Source organism: Aristolochia californica, unplaced genomic scaffold (genome assembly GCF_029961685.1).
Source record: "Aristolochia californica isolate CCGP_79_NKW_82.1479 unplaced genomic scaffold, dmAriCali1.0.hap1 SCAF_14, whole genome shotgun sequence".
In the NCBI taxonomy this organism is placed as follows: domain Eukaryota; kingdom Viridiplantae; phylum Streptophyta; class Magnoliopsida; order Piperales; family Aristolochiaceae; genus Aristolochia; species Aristolochia californica.
Genome location: NW_027181815.1, coordinates 2,816,128 through 2,834,472, shown reverse-complemented (window position 1 = coordinate 2,834,472; position 18,345 = coordinate 2,816,128). Strand labels below are relative to the sequence as shown.

General features: G+C 37.8%; 2 protein-coding genes across 4 annotated transcripts; both read right to left on the bottom strand.

The window, feature by feature from the left end:
* Positions 1–725: 725 nt before the first annotated feature.
* Positions 726–7,774, bottom strand: LOC137950588 (ATP-dependent Clp protease ATP-binding subunit ClpA homolog CD4B, chloroplastic). Its single transcript, XM_068797145.1, has 10 exons — positions 7,623–7,774; positions 5,093–5,694; positions 4,775–4,890; positions 4,528–4,650; positions 4,246–4,431; positions 3,474–3,689; positions 3,081–3,298; positions 2,522–2,597; positions 2,336–2,425; positions 726–2,222 (listed from the first exon to the last, which is right to left on the bottom strand). The coding sequence occupies exons 2-10, from the start codon at positions 5,652–5,654 to the stop codon at positions 1,056–1,058; spliced, it is 2,754 nt and encodes a 917-aa protein (XP_068653246.1). The 5' UTR covers positions 5,655–5,694; positions 7,623–7,774; the 3' UTR covers positions 726–1,055.
* A 1,963-nt stretch (positions 7,775–9,737) lies between these two features.
* On the bottom strand, positions 9,738–17,828 carry LOC137949582 (CBL-interacting protein kinase 24-like). Of its 3 annotated transcripts, none has more exons than XM_068795664.1 (15): positions 17,742–17,828; positions 17,275–17,502; positions 16,540–16,602; positions 16,324–16,395; positions 15,190–15,300; positions 15,040–15,114; positions 14,889–14,942; positions 13,157–13,282; positions 12,946–13,035; positions 11,880–12,005; positions 11,560–11,679; positions 11,087–11,203; positions 10,586–10,642; positions 10,420–10,494; positions 9,738–10,338 (listed from the first exon to the last, which is right to left on the bottom strand). In XM_068795664.1, the coding sequence occupies exons 2-15, from the start codon at positions 17,425–17,427 to the stop codon at positions 10,234–10,236; spliced, it is 1,344 nt and encodes a 447-aa protein (XP_068651765.1). In that variant the 5' UTR covers positions 17,428–17,502; positions 17,742–17,828; the 3' UTR covers positions 9,738–10,233. The 3 variants fall into 3 exon arrangements, with proteins under 3 accessions (XP_068651765.1, XP_068651764.1, XP_068651766.1); XM_068795663.1 differs by having other exon boundaries at positions 17,604–17,796; XM_068795665.1 differs by having other exon boundaries at positions 15,190–15,297; positions 17,604–17,796.
* Between the last annotated feature and the right edge of the window lie 517 nt (positions 17,829–18,345).

Genomic DNA, 18,345 nt, shown 5'->3' with positions numbered 1-18,345 from the left:
TGCTGTCGAAAGAATATTTTAAGAGATTCGTCAATGATCTTCTGGCGTAAGAATCATTTGTTGTCTTCGATTAGTTGCTCTACTCTTAATTCTTTAATCCTTTGCATCTTGCATTCGGGTATATTTCTCCTCCATTATTCTCAATCGTCTTAGGTTTTAGGTTCGGCTCATTTCACCTAAAACCAGGGATGCTGATAAGGGAATCAAATAATGTGAAGATCTTATTCATTTGTCGACTCTGTCTGATACTTCTACGAAGCATGAGTTCTATAACAAGGTAAATAACCTAAGGATCCGGTTTTTTGTTTTTTAATTCTTTAATTAGTTTTTGAATCTAGAAGGGATATATAAATGGAAGTTAGAATTAAAGATAAAGAGTCTGCCAAGTTCCCAAATATCTTAGATATTTAAATTGGTCAAATTAGACCAATTCAATTGCATCTTCATTTGTTTCTTTCTATGAGTGCACTGCCATCCGATTATGATCAAGGCTATCTCAACATTGAGATTGTACTATTATCCCTTCCTTGTCGTGTACAGCAAAGACTCCCAAGAGGTGCAATGGCCTCTCTCCCTTGCCCCCTTCTCTCTGTTCTCTTTCACATTACTGTAATTTGAGGGGGAAGTGAAGGGCGATGCCAACCTCTCAGGGTGGAAACAGAATTTGGAGTTCCATAGGGGGGCAGAGAATTTGGAGCAGCATTCTATAATCGACTTTCAGGTACTAATCAAGAAACAGGAGTCTTTATTCTTTAGCAGTCAATAAAGTAGTACATTAAACAATTCGCAACTGTAATGGAAGCTTCCCATCTGTATTTCTTATCACGGCCTAACACAGTTTACAAACCTTTCTTCTTTTCCTGTGTTTTTTTTTTTTTTTTTTTTTTTTTTTTTAACAACTTTGTTGGGTTCTGGAAAAGAAAACTGCAGCCTAACCTGGCTCAACACACTTGAATCCTGCACTGTAGACCTCAGCTTCTTTCGTGGTCAGTTCATGTAACTTAGCTAAAACTTGCTTGAATGCAATATTGCACAAGATTTTCAACTAGGTGCACCTACAGTGGCAAGGGTTCTGGGATGCCACTGCTGCCATTGAGCACCGTCACATTTCCTTCCGAATCCACATCGACAATCGCAGAGTCACCCTCCTTGATCTCTCCTGCAAGCATCTTCTCTGCTAGACTGTCCTCCAACAGCCTCATTATAGCCCTCCTGAGTGGTCTAGCACCATAGCTTGGGCTATACCCTTCTTCCACCACTCGCTCCTTAAACCTCTCAGTTACCTGCAGCTCAATATCCTTGGCCTTGAGCCTCCCAAAAACTTCATTCAACATAATGTCTGCAATGTCTTTCACTTCCAGCTTTGTCAATTGCCTGAAAACAATCATCTCATCCAACCTGTTCAAGAACTCTGGTCGGAAGTACTGCTTCAGTTCTTCAGTCACTAGGCTCTTAATCCGGTTATAGCTGCTATCTTTCTCATCATAGTCTAGATCAAAACCAATCCTACGACCACCTTTCTCAATCACACTGCTTCCAACATTGGACGTCATTATAAGGAGGGTGTTCTTGAAATCCACAGTACGACCTTTGCTATCAGTTAATCTGCCATCTTCAAGAATCTGAAGCATCATGTTGAAAACATCCGGGTGGGCTTTCTCTATTTCATCAAACAGGACTACAGTGTAAGGGCGGCGGCGAACAGCTTCAGTCAGTTGGCCACCTTCGGTATAGCCAACGTAGCCAGGGGGTGAACCAATGAGCTTGGAAACAGTATGCCTCTCCATGAACTCACTCATGTCCAGTCGGATCATAGCCTCTTCAGAGCCAAAATAGTAAGCAGCCAGAGCCTTTGCTAGCTCAGACTTTCCTACACCAGTGGGGCCAGAAAATATAAAGCTGGCTATTGGGCGGTTGGGGTTCTTAAGTCCCACACGAGCACGGCGGATTGCTCGGCTGATGGCCTTGACAGCCTCATCCTGTCCAATGACACGTTGGTGCAAAGTCTCCTCCATCTTGAGAAGTCGGTCAGACTCATCACTAGACACTTTCTCAACAGGAATTCCAGTCCATGAAGAGACAATGTGCTGAATGTCCACCTCAGTCACAATTGGGCCTTCCTCGCCTGCGACACTCTCAGCCTTGCTCATTTCTTTGCCTTTGTCTACAAGGGCCGAAATCTGAGCCTTCAATTCCATTTCTCGGTCACGAAGCTCACCTGCCTGTCAAAAAATCATGTAGTTTAAGCACAATATTGTACGCAAAATGCTAAGATAGCAGGTAGATAAGGTAGGACAAGTGAAGAACGAAAAGAAAAACAAAGTGCAGCTAGTACCTTTTCAAAATCTTGGCCCCGAACAGCTTCATTTTTCTCTTTTGTAATCTGCCTCAGCTCCTTGTCAAGCTCTTTTGCTTCTTCAGGGAGCTGGCGACAACAAAGCTTATAAATTCAATCAAAAGGATACAAAGAATTAACCAAGTCTGCAAGGTAAATTATTCAAGAAAGAAAGCTCAAATATGCCTGTGCATGGCGAAGTCGAACACGAGAACCAGCCTCATCAATCAAGTCAATAGCTTTGTCTGGCAAGAAACGGTCACTGCAGCCACAATGAAAAAACAGATATCACTAAAGTGAACTTGTATGGGTAGTTCGCCAACACATAAAAGGCTAATATTAGATAAAACAGGAGCCTTCAATTTTCCAGCTGAAAGTCAAAAGTTAAGGGCGAAATAGAGGGAGTCCACCGTCAAGTGTTTAAAAAATTATGAAGGCCCAAAAACAACAGCTTAGATTGAAGAATACTATAGTAAAGGGCATCTGAGTGAGTTTAATCTCCTTCCCAGTTATAGTAAAATTGAATACCAGTGAAATAATAAAGACAATTCTCACTAGCTTATCTACAGCTCTTTAGAAGCAAAAAAAAAAAAGTCTTCTCTACTGCTGTCAGAAGTTTATATTGCATATCAATTTCAAAAATTAAACCATGGTTATCAATTGTTCGGGGGCATTACTTTTTAGTTCCCTGAAAATGTTACTAAGTGCACTTGCTAATTCTGATTATTACTAGGAGCACAACAACCTGATGTATTGATATGACAACTGCGCAGCAGAAACCAGAGCCTCATCAGTGTATCTAAGCTTGTGGTGCAGTTCATATCTCTCACGCAACCCTTTCAAAATCTGTATCGTCTCATCCACAGTTGGTTCAGGTACTTTCACAGGTTGAAATCGCCTCTCCAGAGCAGGGTCTTTCTCAATATGCTTCCTGTACTCATCAAGTGTTGTGGCACCAATACACTGCCATTAGATTAAAAGTAAGAACTTCAGCACTGGATATTCTTCTGGAATATATAAAAAAGAAAAGAACAATATGGGGATCAACATCAAGCCCATGCTCTTGTTGCTCTTCCAAAGCATGAAACTCAAAAATAGAAACTGAGAAAAAAATTCACATGAGAAATATGAAATGTACCTGCAATTCGCCTCTTGCAAGTGCCGGTTTCAAGATATTAGCAGCATCTATTGCACCCTCTGCAGCCCCTGCTCCAATAAGGGTGTGTACCTCATCAATGAAAAGTATTATCTCGTCACTTTGTTTGATTTCTTCCATCAGCTTCTTCAATCTTTCCTCAAACTCCCCACGATATTTTGTACCAGCAACAAGAAGGCCCATGTCCAGTGTTATCACCTGAAAAATTTGTAGACAACGAAGAAATATAAGAAACCAATAAGAAGGCTCAAGGAAGAACATTAGTGAAGACCTCGACTGTTGCAATTATAAATCAAGGACATCGGAGAAGTATCACAAAGGCAAAGAGAACAGAGAAGCAGAGAGGCATCAACTGGAGTTGGACTGAATCTGAGGTTACAAGTTCTGCCTTTAACTCATACTTCAGATTAACTGTGTGTTCCAGTGCTTCTAAAATATGCTCTGTTTCAAATCTATCAAGACAAAGTGCAGAATTATGAGACATTGGCAGAAACAACACAGGAAACATGATAAACGTAGATTTCAACTGCCACATTTATGAGGTCGGACCACACCTTAATGTATTGAAGAAAAAATAATGTTTAAAGGTAAAACTGTTACTAATTTATGAAACTATAAGGAGAAAAGATGACAATAGACTACAACAGGCTCCAATTTGTAATAAAAATTGAAAATAAATTATATATTGCTTAAAATCCCAATAACTAGCAAAAGCTATTTCTAGGTTACAACTACATTACCACAGTAGACTCACCTTCTTTCCCTCTATTGTCTCTGGGACATCCCCATTGGAAATGCGTTGAGCAAGCCCCTCTGCAATTGCTGTCTTCCCCACACCAGGTTCTCCAATCAAACAAGGGTTGTTCTTAGTCCTCCTCCCCAAAATTTGAGTCACACGCTCTATCTGTTGCTGCCTTCCAACAACAGGATCAAGTTTGCCCTATAAAACAGAAAATGAGTTCAGACATTTTACCTTTGGAAAAAGAGAACTATTACTGTTAAACTTCAAGGAATTAAAAAAAAAAAGACAAAATACCTCCTCTGCAAGCTTTGTAAGATTAGTCCCATATTCTTCAAGTGTAGGCATCTTGTTTCCACTGGATCCTCCGCCAACCCCTGCTCCAACAGCTTCAGTACTTTCACCTACCATACGAATAACCTGATTGCATGCAACACAGAAAGAAGAACAGGGTTAGAATGCTGACTGTTCACTATAGATATGGCGAGCAGCATGCCTTAATTGATTAAACATATTATGAGGAAATATTTTTCAACCCACTTGCCTGTGTACGGATGTTACTTGGGTCTGCTCCAAGGTTCTCAAGTACACGTGCTGCTACACCTTCACCCTCACGAAGCAATCCAAGAAGCAAATGCTCAGATCCGATGTAGTTATGACCTAACACATTCAGCATCTACAAGTTACTCCAAACAATGTCTATTCAAGAAATATAACTTATGATCACATAGCTCTAAACATAGATCGTTAACACATAAAAAGTTTACTGTTACTATGCTGCAAGCAAACAGAAGAGCAAAACACTACCCTCTTTTGACAAAAATAGAGGAATTCATTTAACAAGGGACAGAGCACAAATTACCAAGTTGTCGTGCTTCTTCTAGAGATAGTTCCAAAACACGCTTTGCACGCGGAGTGAATGGGATCTCTACAGCAACAAACCCACTTCCCCTACCAATGATCTTCTCTACTTCAATACGGGCATCCTTTAAATTAATTCCCATGGATTTTAGAACCTTAGCGGCAATACCAGTCCCTTCTCCTATTAAACCCAAAAGAATCTGTTCAGTACCAACAAAATTGTGCCCCAAACGCCTTGCTTCTTCTTGTGCCAACATAATAACCTTGATGGCCTTCTCTGTGAAGCGCTCAAACATGGCAACTGGAACTCCCCGACTGGCCTTTCTTGGAGGAGCAGAGATGTAGGACGCCACCACAGATGAGAAGTCACGCCCAGGCTTTAAAATCATATCTAAAGAATTGGATCCTCGCAATCCCATAAAGCCACGCAAACCAGGAGAAGAGGTCTGGACATTACATATCATTTTGGTTGTCCTACGAGATTTTCCAGAGCTTCTGAGTTGTTTACGCCTGCTGCTTACAGCAGCTGGTGGGATAGCAGATTGAATCAGAGCACCTGCCATGATTTCTTACAACGAGAGGAACACCACTACAAACACCAATCTGCAGGGATTGAAGATTAAGATATTATTACGAGAAACTAAAAAGAGGGGGCAAACATATACAGCTTACATAGGAAGCCATTTCTGAAAGCAATCTTTACAGTCAGAAAAATAAAACACCAACTGCAGGAATGTTTCTATGATGTTACCGTCCCCAAGTAGTAGTAAGACGGTATAAAATAAAGAATCAAACTACTTTTCCAAATGAACACAATAATTTTATTGATTTTATGATTGCCCAGGCAAAAAAAAATTGTTTTTCTCAAAATCTGAAGGGAAATTAACTCACTAAAATCACTCAATAAAAAAAAGACTGCACAAAAATAAGCTTAACAGGATATCCAACATTTTATGAACAAACATCTGTTGTGAAAATTAGGGATTTATAAATGTTATCCTAGATCAACTCCCCACGGGAAGCAAGCCAACCAGTGAGAATTAACTATAATACAAGAGCAAAGAGCAGGGAGGACAAGGAGCAAACAGTAAGCTAACATTGACTCAGTATAGTAAATCTATGACAGGAAGAAAGAAGTAAAAAGAACAAATTAAAGAAGTAATTCAATCTGTACATGTTAAGAAACACTTCACACCATAAGCTCATTTAAGAAAAACACAAAGAAAACCAAACAATACACAGATGCCCAGTAAATTAAACAGTTTGAAAATGTAAGGCAAGAAAATGTAACGACAGATAAAAAAATTATAACTTCAAATCATGTTATAGCTAACCACAGATGTGGATTCAGTGAAAAGACAAAAAAAATGTGTTGAGCACAACAAAGAGCACAGAATAGTTCCATACTTATGGTCAGTTTCGCAATCTGTCCCACATAAGTAGCCTTCATTTGCCTACCTAAGAGACTGAAAGGGCTAAGGTCATGTTGGATCGGTTAATACCTTATCAAACCACCTATTTTACTAATACACATACTAAAAGATTTTTTTTTTCTTTTAACATCTATTCCACTAGTACTCCTAAAAGACTTGGACTTAAGACCTCACTACAAACCTCCCCATGTGAACCATAGAACGAAAGGTTCAATCCACTAATAAAAGGAATCTAAGGAGAATAATGATGCAACATCATTCAAATAATTTTTATATTCACTGACTTACATTTTTATCAAAGTTTTTTACCTTTAAAATAACGTATTAACTTTGTCATTCAACAAAGAAGATGTGTGTCACAATTTTGACCTTAGTATTATAAAAGTGACATGCATCTGAAAAGCACTTTGAAAGAGTAAATTCTAATCTGCATTCCATGAGTTCCAGTACTCTTGAAAAGAGAAGGTAATAACTGATGAGAGCCACAATCTCAAGATAGAAAGCCTAAAAGTGAATACATATAAAAATTAGTCTGAGCGAGTAAATGCAGTCTACATTCCATAAGTTCCAGAAACACTTAAAAGAAGGATGTAATAACTGGTGAATGCCACACACTTTCTTAAGAGCGCAAGCCCAAATAACAGCATCCATGTTATAAAAAATAAGACAGAAGTCGAATTAATCAAACAGCCAAGTTGAGTGATTATAATAAGTAAAAGTTGAGTTAGCTCTACACCCAAAACATCCGATCAGTTAACTACCGCCAATACGAAACGAAACAACATTTTTGCCAACTGTCACATACACACGGGCATACATCCAACTCAAATAATGATACCCTATCGAAAAATTAACAGATTGAGCTCCAAAGCTACAGAAATTTGAAAAAAAAACAGAAAGCAAAGAAAAAAAAAGGAAAACAAAAAAAAAAGACAACACTAATAAAATAAATAGTTTTAAACCAAATTCGGTACGAGAGTAACTAGTCCCAGACTGCAAAAGCTAATTCCGAGCTGAATTGATAGAAGCCTAGCAACATCTGTCCGGAAACAGAAAAGAGAACAGGTAACACCCCACAAAACATTTAAACATTCTTACCAGACCAAGAGACCTCGAACAGCAACAGTCGGAATGAAACCCTACAACCGAACAAAAAGAGGAGCGATGGGAGATAAAGCACTCTCAAGGAAATCAAAAAGGGGTTGAATAAGCACCCCCCTCCTTGAGCTTGGGAAGGGGAGAGGAAGAAAGAGGGGATTTTTAAGGTGAGATTGAACGGTGGTAGAAGGATGTGGACGACGATAAGACGAGTTTTTTTCCGGTTGAGTCCTTGTTAAATCTCATAATGCCACCCAAATCCTTTTGTATTAAAATATATGAAATTACCAATTATATTTGTGTAATGACATTAAGAACAAATACAAACAACTAAATTTGTAATTATATTAAAGAGAATTTAAAGGGAACATCTGAAGATGAAGAACATTTTGATTTATGTAAATTTTTTAATCGTACCACTAATCAGGTATATTTTGTTATTATAATTTAATAATTTTTTATTTGGATAACTAAACTAAAGTTGTCACTTAATACCTATTTTTATCGTCGATTATTTCTAATTTTATTATAAATAAAATTTATATCGTATTCAAATCTCATTAAGTATAGTAAAGGCTAGGGGGTGTGGTAAATGATAATTATATTAGAGGATTACTTTGAGGGTATTAAAGTAATTCTATCTCATGTAAGATTAATTAATTAAATTTTAGATTGAAGTATAGTTGATGACTTCATAATTTTAGCTAAAGATTGGTTATTTACAATTAATGATTTATAAGGAGGTTTTTGGAAAAACAATTGTAACTTGAGCGAAGGCTGAGGCAGGGACCAAATTGGCATTTCGCCTTTTACAGGGGCGGCCGCCGGTTCTGCACATTGACTAAGCAATTTATCCCTACTCCCGTTACGGTACGAACTAAGCCGCCACGTCCTGCGTGGGTCCCATCTATTCTTTTTTGTCCACCGCACCGACTGACCCGACCATAAAGATCGACCAGAGATCCAGCCGCTTCCTAATTCCCGTTGCGTACAAGCGTCTACTTTTCCGTTCCCGAGTTCCGAAACTTGTCGGTTTCGGGGTCTCTCTTTAGTTTCAGAATGTTCAAGGATAAGGCTATGAAAGCAACTAGGCCGCCACTCTCAAATCTTACAAAAATATCTTCGATATTCTGGTTGAATTATAGGCATAAAAATTTAATTATAAAAAAAAAACTTGAACGAAGATTCATATGGTTAATATTGATCCTGATCAAAATTGAAAGAACCTGAAAACCATTCTCAATATGGTCAAAGTAAGGAGATTTTTAAAAAAAATTAATTATCAAAATCAGAGTTTTGGTAAAAATTGAATCAATTGTTGAGATCAAAATCCAATTAATAAATAGTTAATGTTTTGAATTTTATATTTATTTACTTTATTTTATTTTATTATTAGATTTTTTAACTTTTTTTTATTTTTAATTCCTTATAATTATATATTATTTCTTTGATATATTTTTTTAAGATTATAAGTAATTTTCTTATAGATCTTACAGGAAGAGAAGGAAAATATAGTAAATTTTAAAATTTTCTCTTAAGTTTTTCATTTTATCTCCTCGAATTCCTTTTTGAGAGAATTTATTAACTAAAAAATAAAGTGATTTCTCTCGTAGTTTTTTTTAAAAATGATTCTTTATTACTAAATAATAAAAAAATTCTTTCTCTACCATTTTGTTTTTTTTATGTGTTCCAAACTGACCTCAAGGTTAAATCTAAGAGTCGTCTCATGTGCGACTTTTTCCATTTATCGTCTTCGTCTTAGAACTGTGTTTTGTTGCTTTTCATCACCAGTTGGTTCCAGTATTTTCCAGTACGACGAAGGCTTTGTGCAGAGACGCATGGTTTTGGGCTCCAGACCTATTTTCGTGAACAAATGCTTCTGTTGCAGACCCTGCACGGCAACTCTGATAATCCCTCCGCATCAGAGAAAGAGCTTTACGAGCGCGGCGAGACAAGAAGATGAAGGCTATTAACTCTTATCATGGATGGAAGTGTAGATGTGGAAACAAGCTCTTTGATCCTTGATATCTGTATCTTGATTCTATCTCATGTAATACACGCTCAGCCGAAAAGCTGCATCTGTATTTTAAGATCGTTTTCAAACCAGGGAAAGAAAACGAGTAACTTCTCAAATCAATTAGGGAATATATGGACAAAAAAGGGACCTGACCTTCCTACAAAACCAACTTGAAAGGTTCACGAGTTCCATACGATATATATAAACTTAACTGTCCATGTAAAGACAGCAATCAAACTTCGACGTATTAATGCATCAGATAGATATATTTCTAACATCTTCAAGGGATGAAACGGTCTTCCATTAACTTCCAGACACGTTCTGGCAGACTTCACCGGTCCTCCTGTGCCTGCATCTGGCCCAAACAGGATGCCGCAAGATCATCCACCATAATGGGTCTGGATTACTGAAAATTTTATAGCTCATACACAAGTCAGGCACTCGATGTTCCACTTGAACTTCCTTGTTTGTAAGGCAATTTGATCTCATGCCTCTCTAGGTAGTGGTAGAGCCCTTTACAATCACTGCTTCGTTGTCAACAACTGCGGACAGGCCGGGATGCAAGATGCATTGCTTCACTTCTAGAAACATTAATCAGATCAGCAATTCACTGTTTGAATTATATATACCAGCTGCGGCCATGCCCTCTGTTGGTTTCCAAATGACATGCTCCAATTTACTGCAGAAATTCTTATAAAACTGTATACACCATGCAGAAACAAGGAATTACAATTACGAGCAAAAAAGTAGCAGATTAATGAACAACAGACAAAAACTGACCCGGTGGTATTCGAGGATATCCCCTGCAGCCTTCCTTACATCCACCATGAATAAAGATGGTGCAACCTCAAAAACCTATAAAAGGTGATGACCCCAACTTTGCTGGAAAATCTTAGCCATGCCAAAGCAAAGTGAAACCATCAAACTTAAAAGGGGCTAGACCTACCTCTAATACCACAGCAAACGGCCCAGTCCTGTTTGCAGATTTTCCTTCTAGTCTCATCTGAAAAATGAAACCATCAGTATGCAGCCCTATTAAGTGAAAAACTTAGTAAACCAACTCTTTATATGCATAAATAGCTAATTGCCTTAAAGGTTCCTGTTTGTTTCATCATAACTCTGCACAGTAGACCCTAAATTTGATAGGAATAGAAGGTAATAAAGGGCCCGTTTCTGTTATAGAAATGACATGTGGGTGATAGGAGGCAAGTTCACCAGTAACAAGACGGAGAAATTAAGCTCCAACTTAGAGTCCTTCATCCTGCATTATTAATCTCAGTTTCTCTGCTGTCCCTATTGTCAAGCTTAGTCATTTACTGACATTGGTGAAGTATAATATCCTAGATAGATCACATTTCATAAAAAAAATAATAATAATAATATCCTAGATAGTGTTTCTCTACAGAATACGGATGACCCTAGAGCAAACTGAACATAACATAAATACCTTGTAATTACGTGAATGGACCTTAAGGCCCAAGGATTCAGCAACAGCCTCCATAGTTGATATAATGGTTTTGGCAGGTTTTCGTGATACAAAACGAGTTTGGCATTTTACGTAATCCTGAGAGATCATACAATTTTGAGATTGCAACGATCAGACATTCACAGAGAAGTAGAACTATCATGTAACAAAAGCAAAGTAATATAAAGTCATAAATGAGAAGAAATGACATAGACTCTCCCAACCTGCCTCATTTAATGCGGGAACAGGTCAGGGTCTAACGGCATTGCTGGGGACAGATTCCATTTCAAAAAGGGGTGATAGAAATAGTTTTCTGATTAGTGGGTTTCACTGAATTTTCTTTTGTCAGCTGACATTAATTTGCTCATTACTACTTGCCACCAAAATTTGCAAAGTCAAGTTAGAAGAAGCCAAAGATGACACATGATGCATGCATTGCCATAAGAGAGCTGTACCTGCCGCCTGTCAAACAATGCTGAAAGGTTCAACCCCTGAGATAGTGTAATCATCTCAAAAGCATTCATCGTTATCGGGCCCGTTTCATCATTGTTGAGCTGCTCAGAAACATATTGGTCCTAGGAGGGGAAAAAAAGAAAAGCAATGCAACTATAGTTAGTAAAAGTGACTGAGCCTCACAACCACTTCAAATCCATTGCTTACCCACCAAATTATCAGTCTCAGTAACAATTAAAAAAACAAGTACAACATGGAAACTATAAAATAACTTAAATTTATCACATGCCAAAAGGAAAATGGAAGGTCCAAGATCACAAACCTCAATATCATCAAAAACAGCACGGACATCATCCAAATTAACATCTGATTCTTCTTCCTCATGTCTCACACTCACATAGTTCCTCTTGAACCATTCATCCTTTCTAATCCCTTCAATTCGAATCCGCTGCAAGAACAGGGAAATGAATCACAAAAAGGAGTCAAGAAGTCATAGGAACTGAATCATATAAGGAGTCAAAAGATCACAGAGAACTGAATCTTATGAAGCATATGCCATGCCAATATGAAAACATTTTACAAACCACGCATCTGGACTTAAGATGAGGAACAGCCTGTTAAAGACTGAAACTTCAGCAACAGCTTCACAAGGCCACAAACATCATAAGAAGAGTTGTTACAATATGGCAATCAACAGGATTATATAACAAAATTTAACAAAAGCTCAAATAGGGTATTCCTTGTATTTTCTTTTAGTGATTTTTAGTCTGTTACTAAGTTTTTCTAGGCTTTCACAAGTAGGTCCATCATTCCCCACTCATAGTCTAGTCCAGAATCAATCTTATCTTACATGCTTTGTTAAGTTGCTCTCTTGGATGAACCACCATGTGCTGTTAGGCAAAAACAATCTAAATGAACAAGCGCGTTTTAGCAGATGATGGACCACCATCCACGTGGCCACCCAGGAGTAAGGCATGCTTGCAGACTTTAAGAAGTCTCCAGCAAAAAGTAATATACATAAGAGTCAAAACTAGAACGTCTCAAAACCAGTTCTTGAGCAGGTAAGAAGAGAGGGGGTGCTGTTCCGAAGAAGCATTAAAGTTTCCCTATTCAATGAACTTGGTACCCCTGTATGCTCCATCATAGCTGCATATACTAGTGCTTGAGAGAGTCAATATCAATAAATACAAAATCATTATGCGTGCAGTCCAAAAAAGGAAACATTCAAGGTAAATACCAAACAAGAGCTTGAGCAATATCAACACCCCAAATCATCTATCGAAAGGAAACCATATAAAACTTCTTATCTAATACACTCATAATAAATGGCAGAACCTACTAAACATGTGGGCATAATCAATTGAAATAAATAACTTTGTTCCTCGTACAGTTTCAGGATTCGGGTCAAGTATCTGACATATCAATGAAGTTGCTCGTACAGAGAACCAAGGTGGACATGAGAATTCTGCTGCATTGATCTGCAGAAAGGGACAAAGGTAACAGTGAATCACTGGATAACGTGATGAACAAAAAGCTCTTGGGTTAGCTACAAGATACGTCAACATAGCCATACATGTGCAAATAGAGACATAAAAATACCTTTTTGTACAAGGTTAGAAGATCAACTTCATCAAAGGGAAGGTATCCAGCCATTAAAACAAAAAGGATGACACCACAGGACCAAACATCAGCAGCAGCACCATCATATCCCTCATTGCTGAGCACCTACAGGGAAACCTCTATGTTTAGAAGTTTAGATAAAATACGGTATGAAAGTATTTGCCAATAGTTTTATGCCTATAAAGTTATTTAGAACTAAAGAAATTTTAGAAGTGATTTAAGGATGGACAAACACTAGTATAACAGTTGCTCAAATATTGTGAAAATGTGCAACAGTACAAGAAGCATAAATTTGAGGACCATTGAAGAATTTAATGTGTCCTAATAGCACAAAAGAGAATTGAGTAGAGCAGGCACACACATGCACATGCACCAGTATGTGTGATAAATCATCCATGAAGCAATAGTTCCTGAGAAAAATATTATGCATGAAATCAGTTATGCATAGGGGTGGCATCGAGCCGAGCTCGAACCTGCCAATGTTCAAGCCGAACTTGATTTAAATATTTTGAACTCGAGCTCGAGCCGAGCCTAGTCTCGAGCCTAAAATTGTAATCGAGTTTGAGCCCAATAATTTTTATCGAGTTCGAGCTCCAACCTACATTTAAAACTTTGCATAAAATACAAGTCAAATAAATTATATATAAAATTATGTATACATTTTACATAAAATTGGGCATAACTTCTATTTAAAATTTGACATAACCTCTGTATATTAACTCTGCATAAAATTATCTAAACACTATGCATAAAATTATTCATAAAAACTGCATAATTATGTATAAACTTTATTCAATAATCAAACACAAAAACATTCATTTGAAAAGCAACGCTAGTTTTGTCCATTTGTACTCAATCAGATCGTTCTGATTGAAGGACTAGAAAACCAGATCATGGAGACAGAGAAAAAGTTTTAAGAAAAATGGTTTTAGATGACTTAATTGTATGCCCATTTTCGTTTTTTCTTCAAAGCATGGATTCATACAACAACAACTCTAAAATGCTACCAATCTGTTTTTCTGAAAAACTTGAGTGGAGTTAGCATTAAGAGAGTACAAACAATTTGAGTCTCTTCAAGAGCCATGAGGAAGGGACAACTGGAGTTCAAGAAAGAGTTTTTTTTTTTTGCTTGCTTATGATCTCGCACGTGTGCACGATGTCTTCACACGTAGGGGGTAAAAATTATTTCTCCCCTAACTTAGGTCTCTGGTTTTCCGCCGAGGCGACACAGAGGGAAGGGGGTCTAGCGGCGCCGGCGAGGACCTGTCGTCAGGGCTGACGGCTGCGACGGATGCGGCAGCAACAACAATAGCGGCGAAGGCAGACGAGGGGAGGAAAAAATCGGAGAAAGAAATCGACAAAGCAGCGGCGAAGGTGGCCGGCAAGCAGCTGTCGACGACGACGAAGACGGCCACAACAGCGGATGGGAGGGGCTCGGCGGTGACGAGGGGAGGAAGACTCCCAAGCCCGTTAACGATCCGGTTCGCGAGCTTTCAAACCGAACCATGGTTCGGTCAAGCTCGGTTCGTTAACTCAAACGAGCCTTATCCGAGTTCGAGATCCAGATAAATCGAATTGAACCGAGTCGGAACTGAGCCGAGCTCAAGCCTCTCACGAACTGACTCGGTTCGATGCCACCCCTAGTTATGTATTATTCAAACTATGGGACACACAGAAGCAAGTAAGCAAGGCCATCATAAAGAGCATTTACCTCTGGAGCAACATAATTTGGTGTTCCACATGTTGTATGCAGAAGTCCTACACCCTAAAAGTAGGTAGGTACCAAAACAAAACGAGAGATGCAAAGTCAATAGCTAAACTGAGTCATATAACTCAAGAACAGGAAGGGAAAATGAGCTTACCTGTTGAGGTAGTGCACTGAGGCCAAAGTCTGAAACTTTGAGATCTCCTTTGGAGTCAAGGAGAAGATTTTCAGGCTGAACAAAAATACAAATTAGAAGTTCTGATAACAATAAATCAAAATATATAGAGGAAAAATCAAGAAGCCTAACCTTCAAATCTCTGTGGTAAACACCCTTACTGTGACAATAATCAACAGCATCAATAAGTTGCTGAAAGTATCGTCGAGATTCACTTTCCCGCAACCTTCCTTGGTGAACCTGCTGAAAAAGAGGTAACCTTTAATACATAAAGAGTCAAGGTTCAACACCAAGAGCAAACAAATAATAGAAAATGAGAATAAAGTGACTTCATAAGTCCACAATTATGATAGTCCAAGACATGCCTCCAAGTAGGGAAAAAGAGATTGAAATTTATGATTCACCTTTGAACATCCACAGAAATTCTTTCTCAAAAAAAAAAAAAAAAAAAGAAGAAGAAAAAAATACTTCTGTTGAAACTGACTCAATAAGAGAGCATACAATGTTTTATTAGATACACATGCCATAAGTCTAATTTGACATATGGTAGACATGATTGAAGATTTATGCATTGAATGACTGTCTATGCATGAGGATGAAGCTGCATGCACATAAAGAATCTTGACTGAATTGACATGTTTTAAAGAGGCCCCACTTAAATTAGGTGTGATATAAGCATGTTATGGCAACTCAAAGGGTAGACGTGGGTTTGGGAGGGGTCAGGTCGAGTTAGGGGGTCAGACTCATTCGGGAAAATAGAACCAATTCAGGCAAGCCAACCCAGATTTCACAGGGGCTGATATGTGTCCTGAGTCCCGGTCATTATTCCAAGGATAAAGGCTTTTCATTGATATGTTCTAATGCAAAGAAATGGTGCTAAAGTGCATCATACTAAAATTGCAAAACACATAACACAGCCAGCAACGGTCAGCTACATCATAATAACTTGCGATTATAAAAAAGGAAATTCACTTTTCTAGCAGCTTCACGAGCAAGCAAGCTCACCAAGAATTGTCAGACAGAAACTATGAGCAATTGCACTAACATTGTAGCCATCCAAATCTGCATTTCTAATTTGTCCATTTTTTTTCCAGGAGATAAAAAATGAGCAAACTATATAACATATGTAAATTTATCTAGATGAAGCCATAGAAATTCAATACACCTATGAATTCTATGGTGTAGATTATTGCAAGCACACAACTTCACCAATATAACCAGTCATAACTCCATCAATATTACTAGTCACTGTTTAAGAAGTCTTACTATTTTGTCAAATAGTTGTCCACCTGTGACAAATTCTAGAATGATGTATATCTTTATCCGACTGGCCAACACCTGAACAAAATTTTCCAAGCAGTTAGGGTCAAGGAGAGCCAAAGAAGAAAAAATAAAAGAAAGAATAGAAAAAAAAGAAAGTATCCAAGAACTCTGGCAAATGATATAGCAGAAGAAATAGGAGGAAGAATAAATCATTCATACCTCGCATAATTTTACAATGTTTGGATGCCTGACAATCTTCATTATGGATATTTCTCTCTTAATCTGAAATTCCGATTACAAGGAGACTAGAGAAGTTAAGAAAAATAAAAGAATTAGAGAAAATAAATAACAAATAGCACTTGACGTCAGCAACTTCTTTCTTGCCGTAAACGAGAAACCTTATCATGAGTAGATAATAAATTGCAAAATTTGTTCTTAAAAATTTTTACCTTTTGCTTTTTTGAAGCTTAGAGAAATTTGTCAGTTAACTTTAATTTTACGTTTATGTATATGAGCTTAAGGTCAGGTATTGATGGCACAATGACTGAGACATAGCACGTGTTTAAATTTGTCCTCAGTTACTCAAATTTTCCATCCCTTGTCAGCTTTTTTGTTATCATTTCCCGATGACTTTCAACTCCCATCCTTTTTTCTTCTCAATGCTACTTAAATATCTCTCACAATCAGTTTTAGCCGATTGTTATTTTCCTCTTATTGGTAGAAAAGAGTGAATCAAGAAATGATCAGAAAAATGAACCAATATCTGACAAAAACTCTTCTCATATCATAGCATCATTTCCCAAGTTAAACTTTCATTGACACTAAGCAAGAACTGTGACGATAAGAAAGACAAACATCTATTCCATTATTAGCATACATCAAACAGGACCTCGAATGTCATAATGCAGAAAATAATCATTGAAGAAAGCAATAGTGACAGCATAATCGAACTACCTGATTCACCATCTTGTGCTTAAGGATAGTGCTCTTTGCAAGCACTTTGACAGCGACACTTTCTCCTGTCTCAATGTTCTGAGCAAATTTAACTTTGGCGAAGGTCCCCTCGCCAATGGTTCTCCCAAGCTCATACTTCCCGACCTTCTTCATTACCGCTATAACAGCCTCTCCCTACTCAATCACATTGAAATCAGCAATTCGAGATGCCTCCCACCTATTTGTGCCCTGCCGAAAATCGCAAACCTCGTATAAGGAACTAGAATTAGGAACAAAGACGGCTCAAACCACAACAACGTAATAACAAGAATCACAACATAAGATCAAACCTAGATTGATCGAAATTGCGATATGAGACCGCAAAAACCAGAGAGAGTTTTGGAAATAACATCCAAATAACAAAAGCAATGTAGCATAATTCTTAAAGTCGATCGTAAGAGTAAAAGAATTTAAGAAGAAGAACAAACGGCTGCTGACGAAAATTATTTCTGAATATCTCTGTCACCATTTGTCCACACTCCAATTTTACTTCCACTTTGTATCGTCTCTCGCGGTTTAACTGAATCTCACAAAATACACGTGTAGTCGGAACTGAAACTTCCGGAATTGACGAGGTGGACATCATCGAACCGTTCGATCCCCTGATGATTATCCCGTTCACTTTATAAAATAAAAATATATAATATCTCTGATAAAAAAAAAGTGCCACAAATTTCGTAGCAGAAAGTTCTCGTTGCGATTTATTACATTTTTACTCGATGAGTGGCAGCATAAACTTGCCACGTCGTCCCTAATAACGCTGTCAGAGCAGGCGGCTTATGAGGTAGCGTATACGGAGAGAAAGAAAAACGAAAATTGAGAATTATTCTGAATCTTGTAATGAAGTCCATCTGACGTGGAGGCATAATCTTGGTAATTTATTCCTTGGGCCTATACGAAACAGATTGAAATTTTGACGTAAATAAGTGAGAGTCATTCGTTAATTTAATTCTTTTTATCTTCGATTATAAATTTTTTATTGGAATATGTACTCTTAGGGTTGTCCTTAGTGTTACAACTAGGGGTGGCATC

Bases quoted from the DNA above. Each gene is read 5' to 3' on its own strand.
- LOC137950588 (XM_068797145.1), bottom strand. From the start codon at position 5,654: ATGGCAGGTGCTCTGATTCAATCTGCTATCCCACCAGCTGCTGTAAGC. The intron at 3,690-4,245 runs GTGAGTCTACTG...CAAATTTTTCAG, and splicing joins AGACAATAGAGGGAAAGAAG to GTGATAACACTGGACATGGG. The intron at 3,299-3,473 runs GTACATTTCATA...ATCTAATGGCAG, and splicing joins TTGCAAGAGGCGAATTGCAG to TGTATTGGTGCCACAACACT.
- LOC137949582 (XM_068795664.1), bottom strand. From the start codon at position 17,427: ATGAAGAAGGTCGGGAAGTATGAGCTTGGGAGAACCATTGGCGAGGGG. The intron at 15,301-16,323 runs GTAAGACTTCTT...CCTCTTTTTCAG, and splicing joins GACAACTATTTGACAAAATA to CAGGTTCACCAAGGAAGGTT. The intron at 11,680-11,879 runs GTTTGTGATCTT...TTCCCCTCCTAG, and splicing joins CTGTTTTTGATGATATTGAG to GACCAATATGTTTCTGAGCA.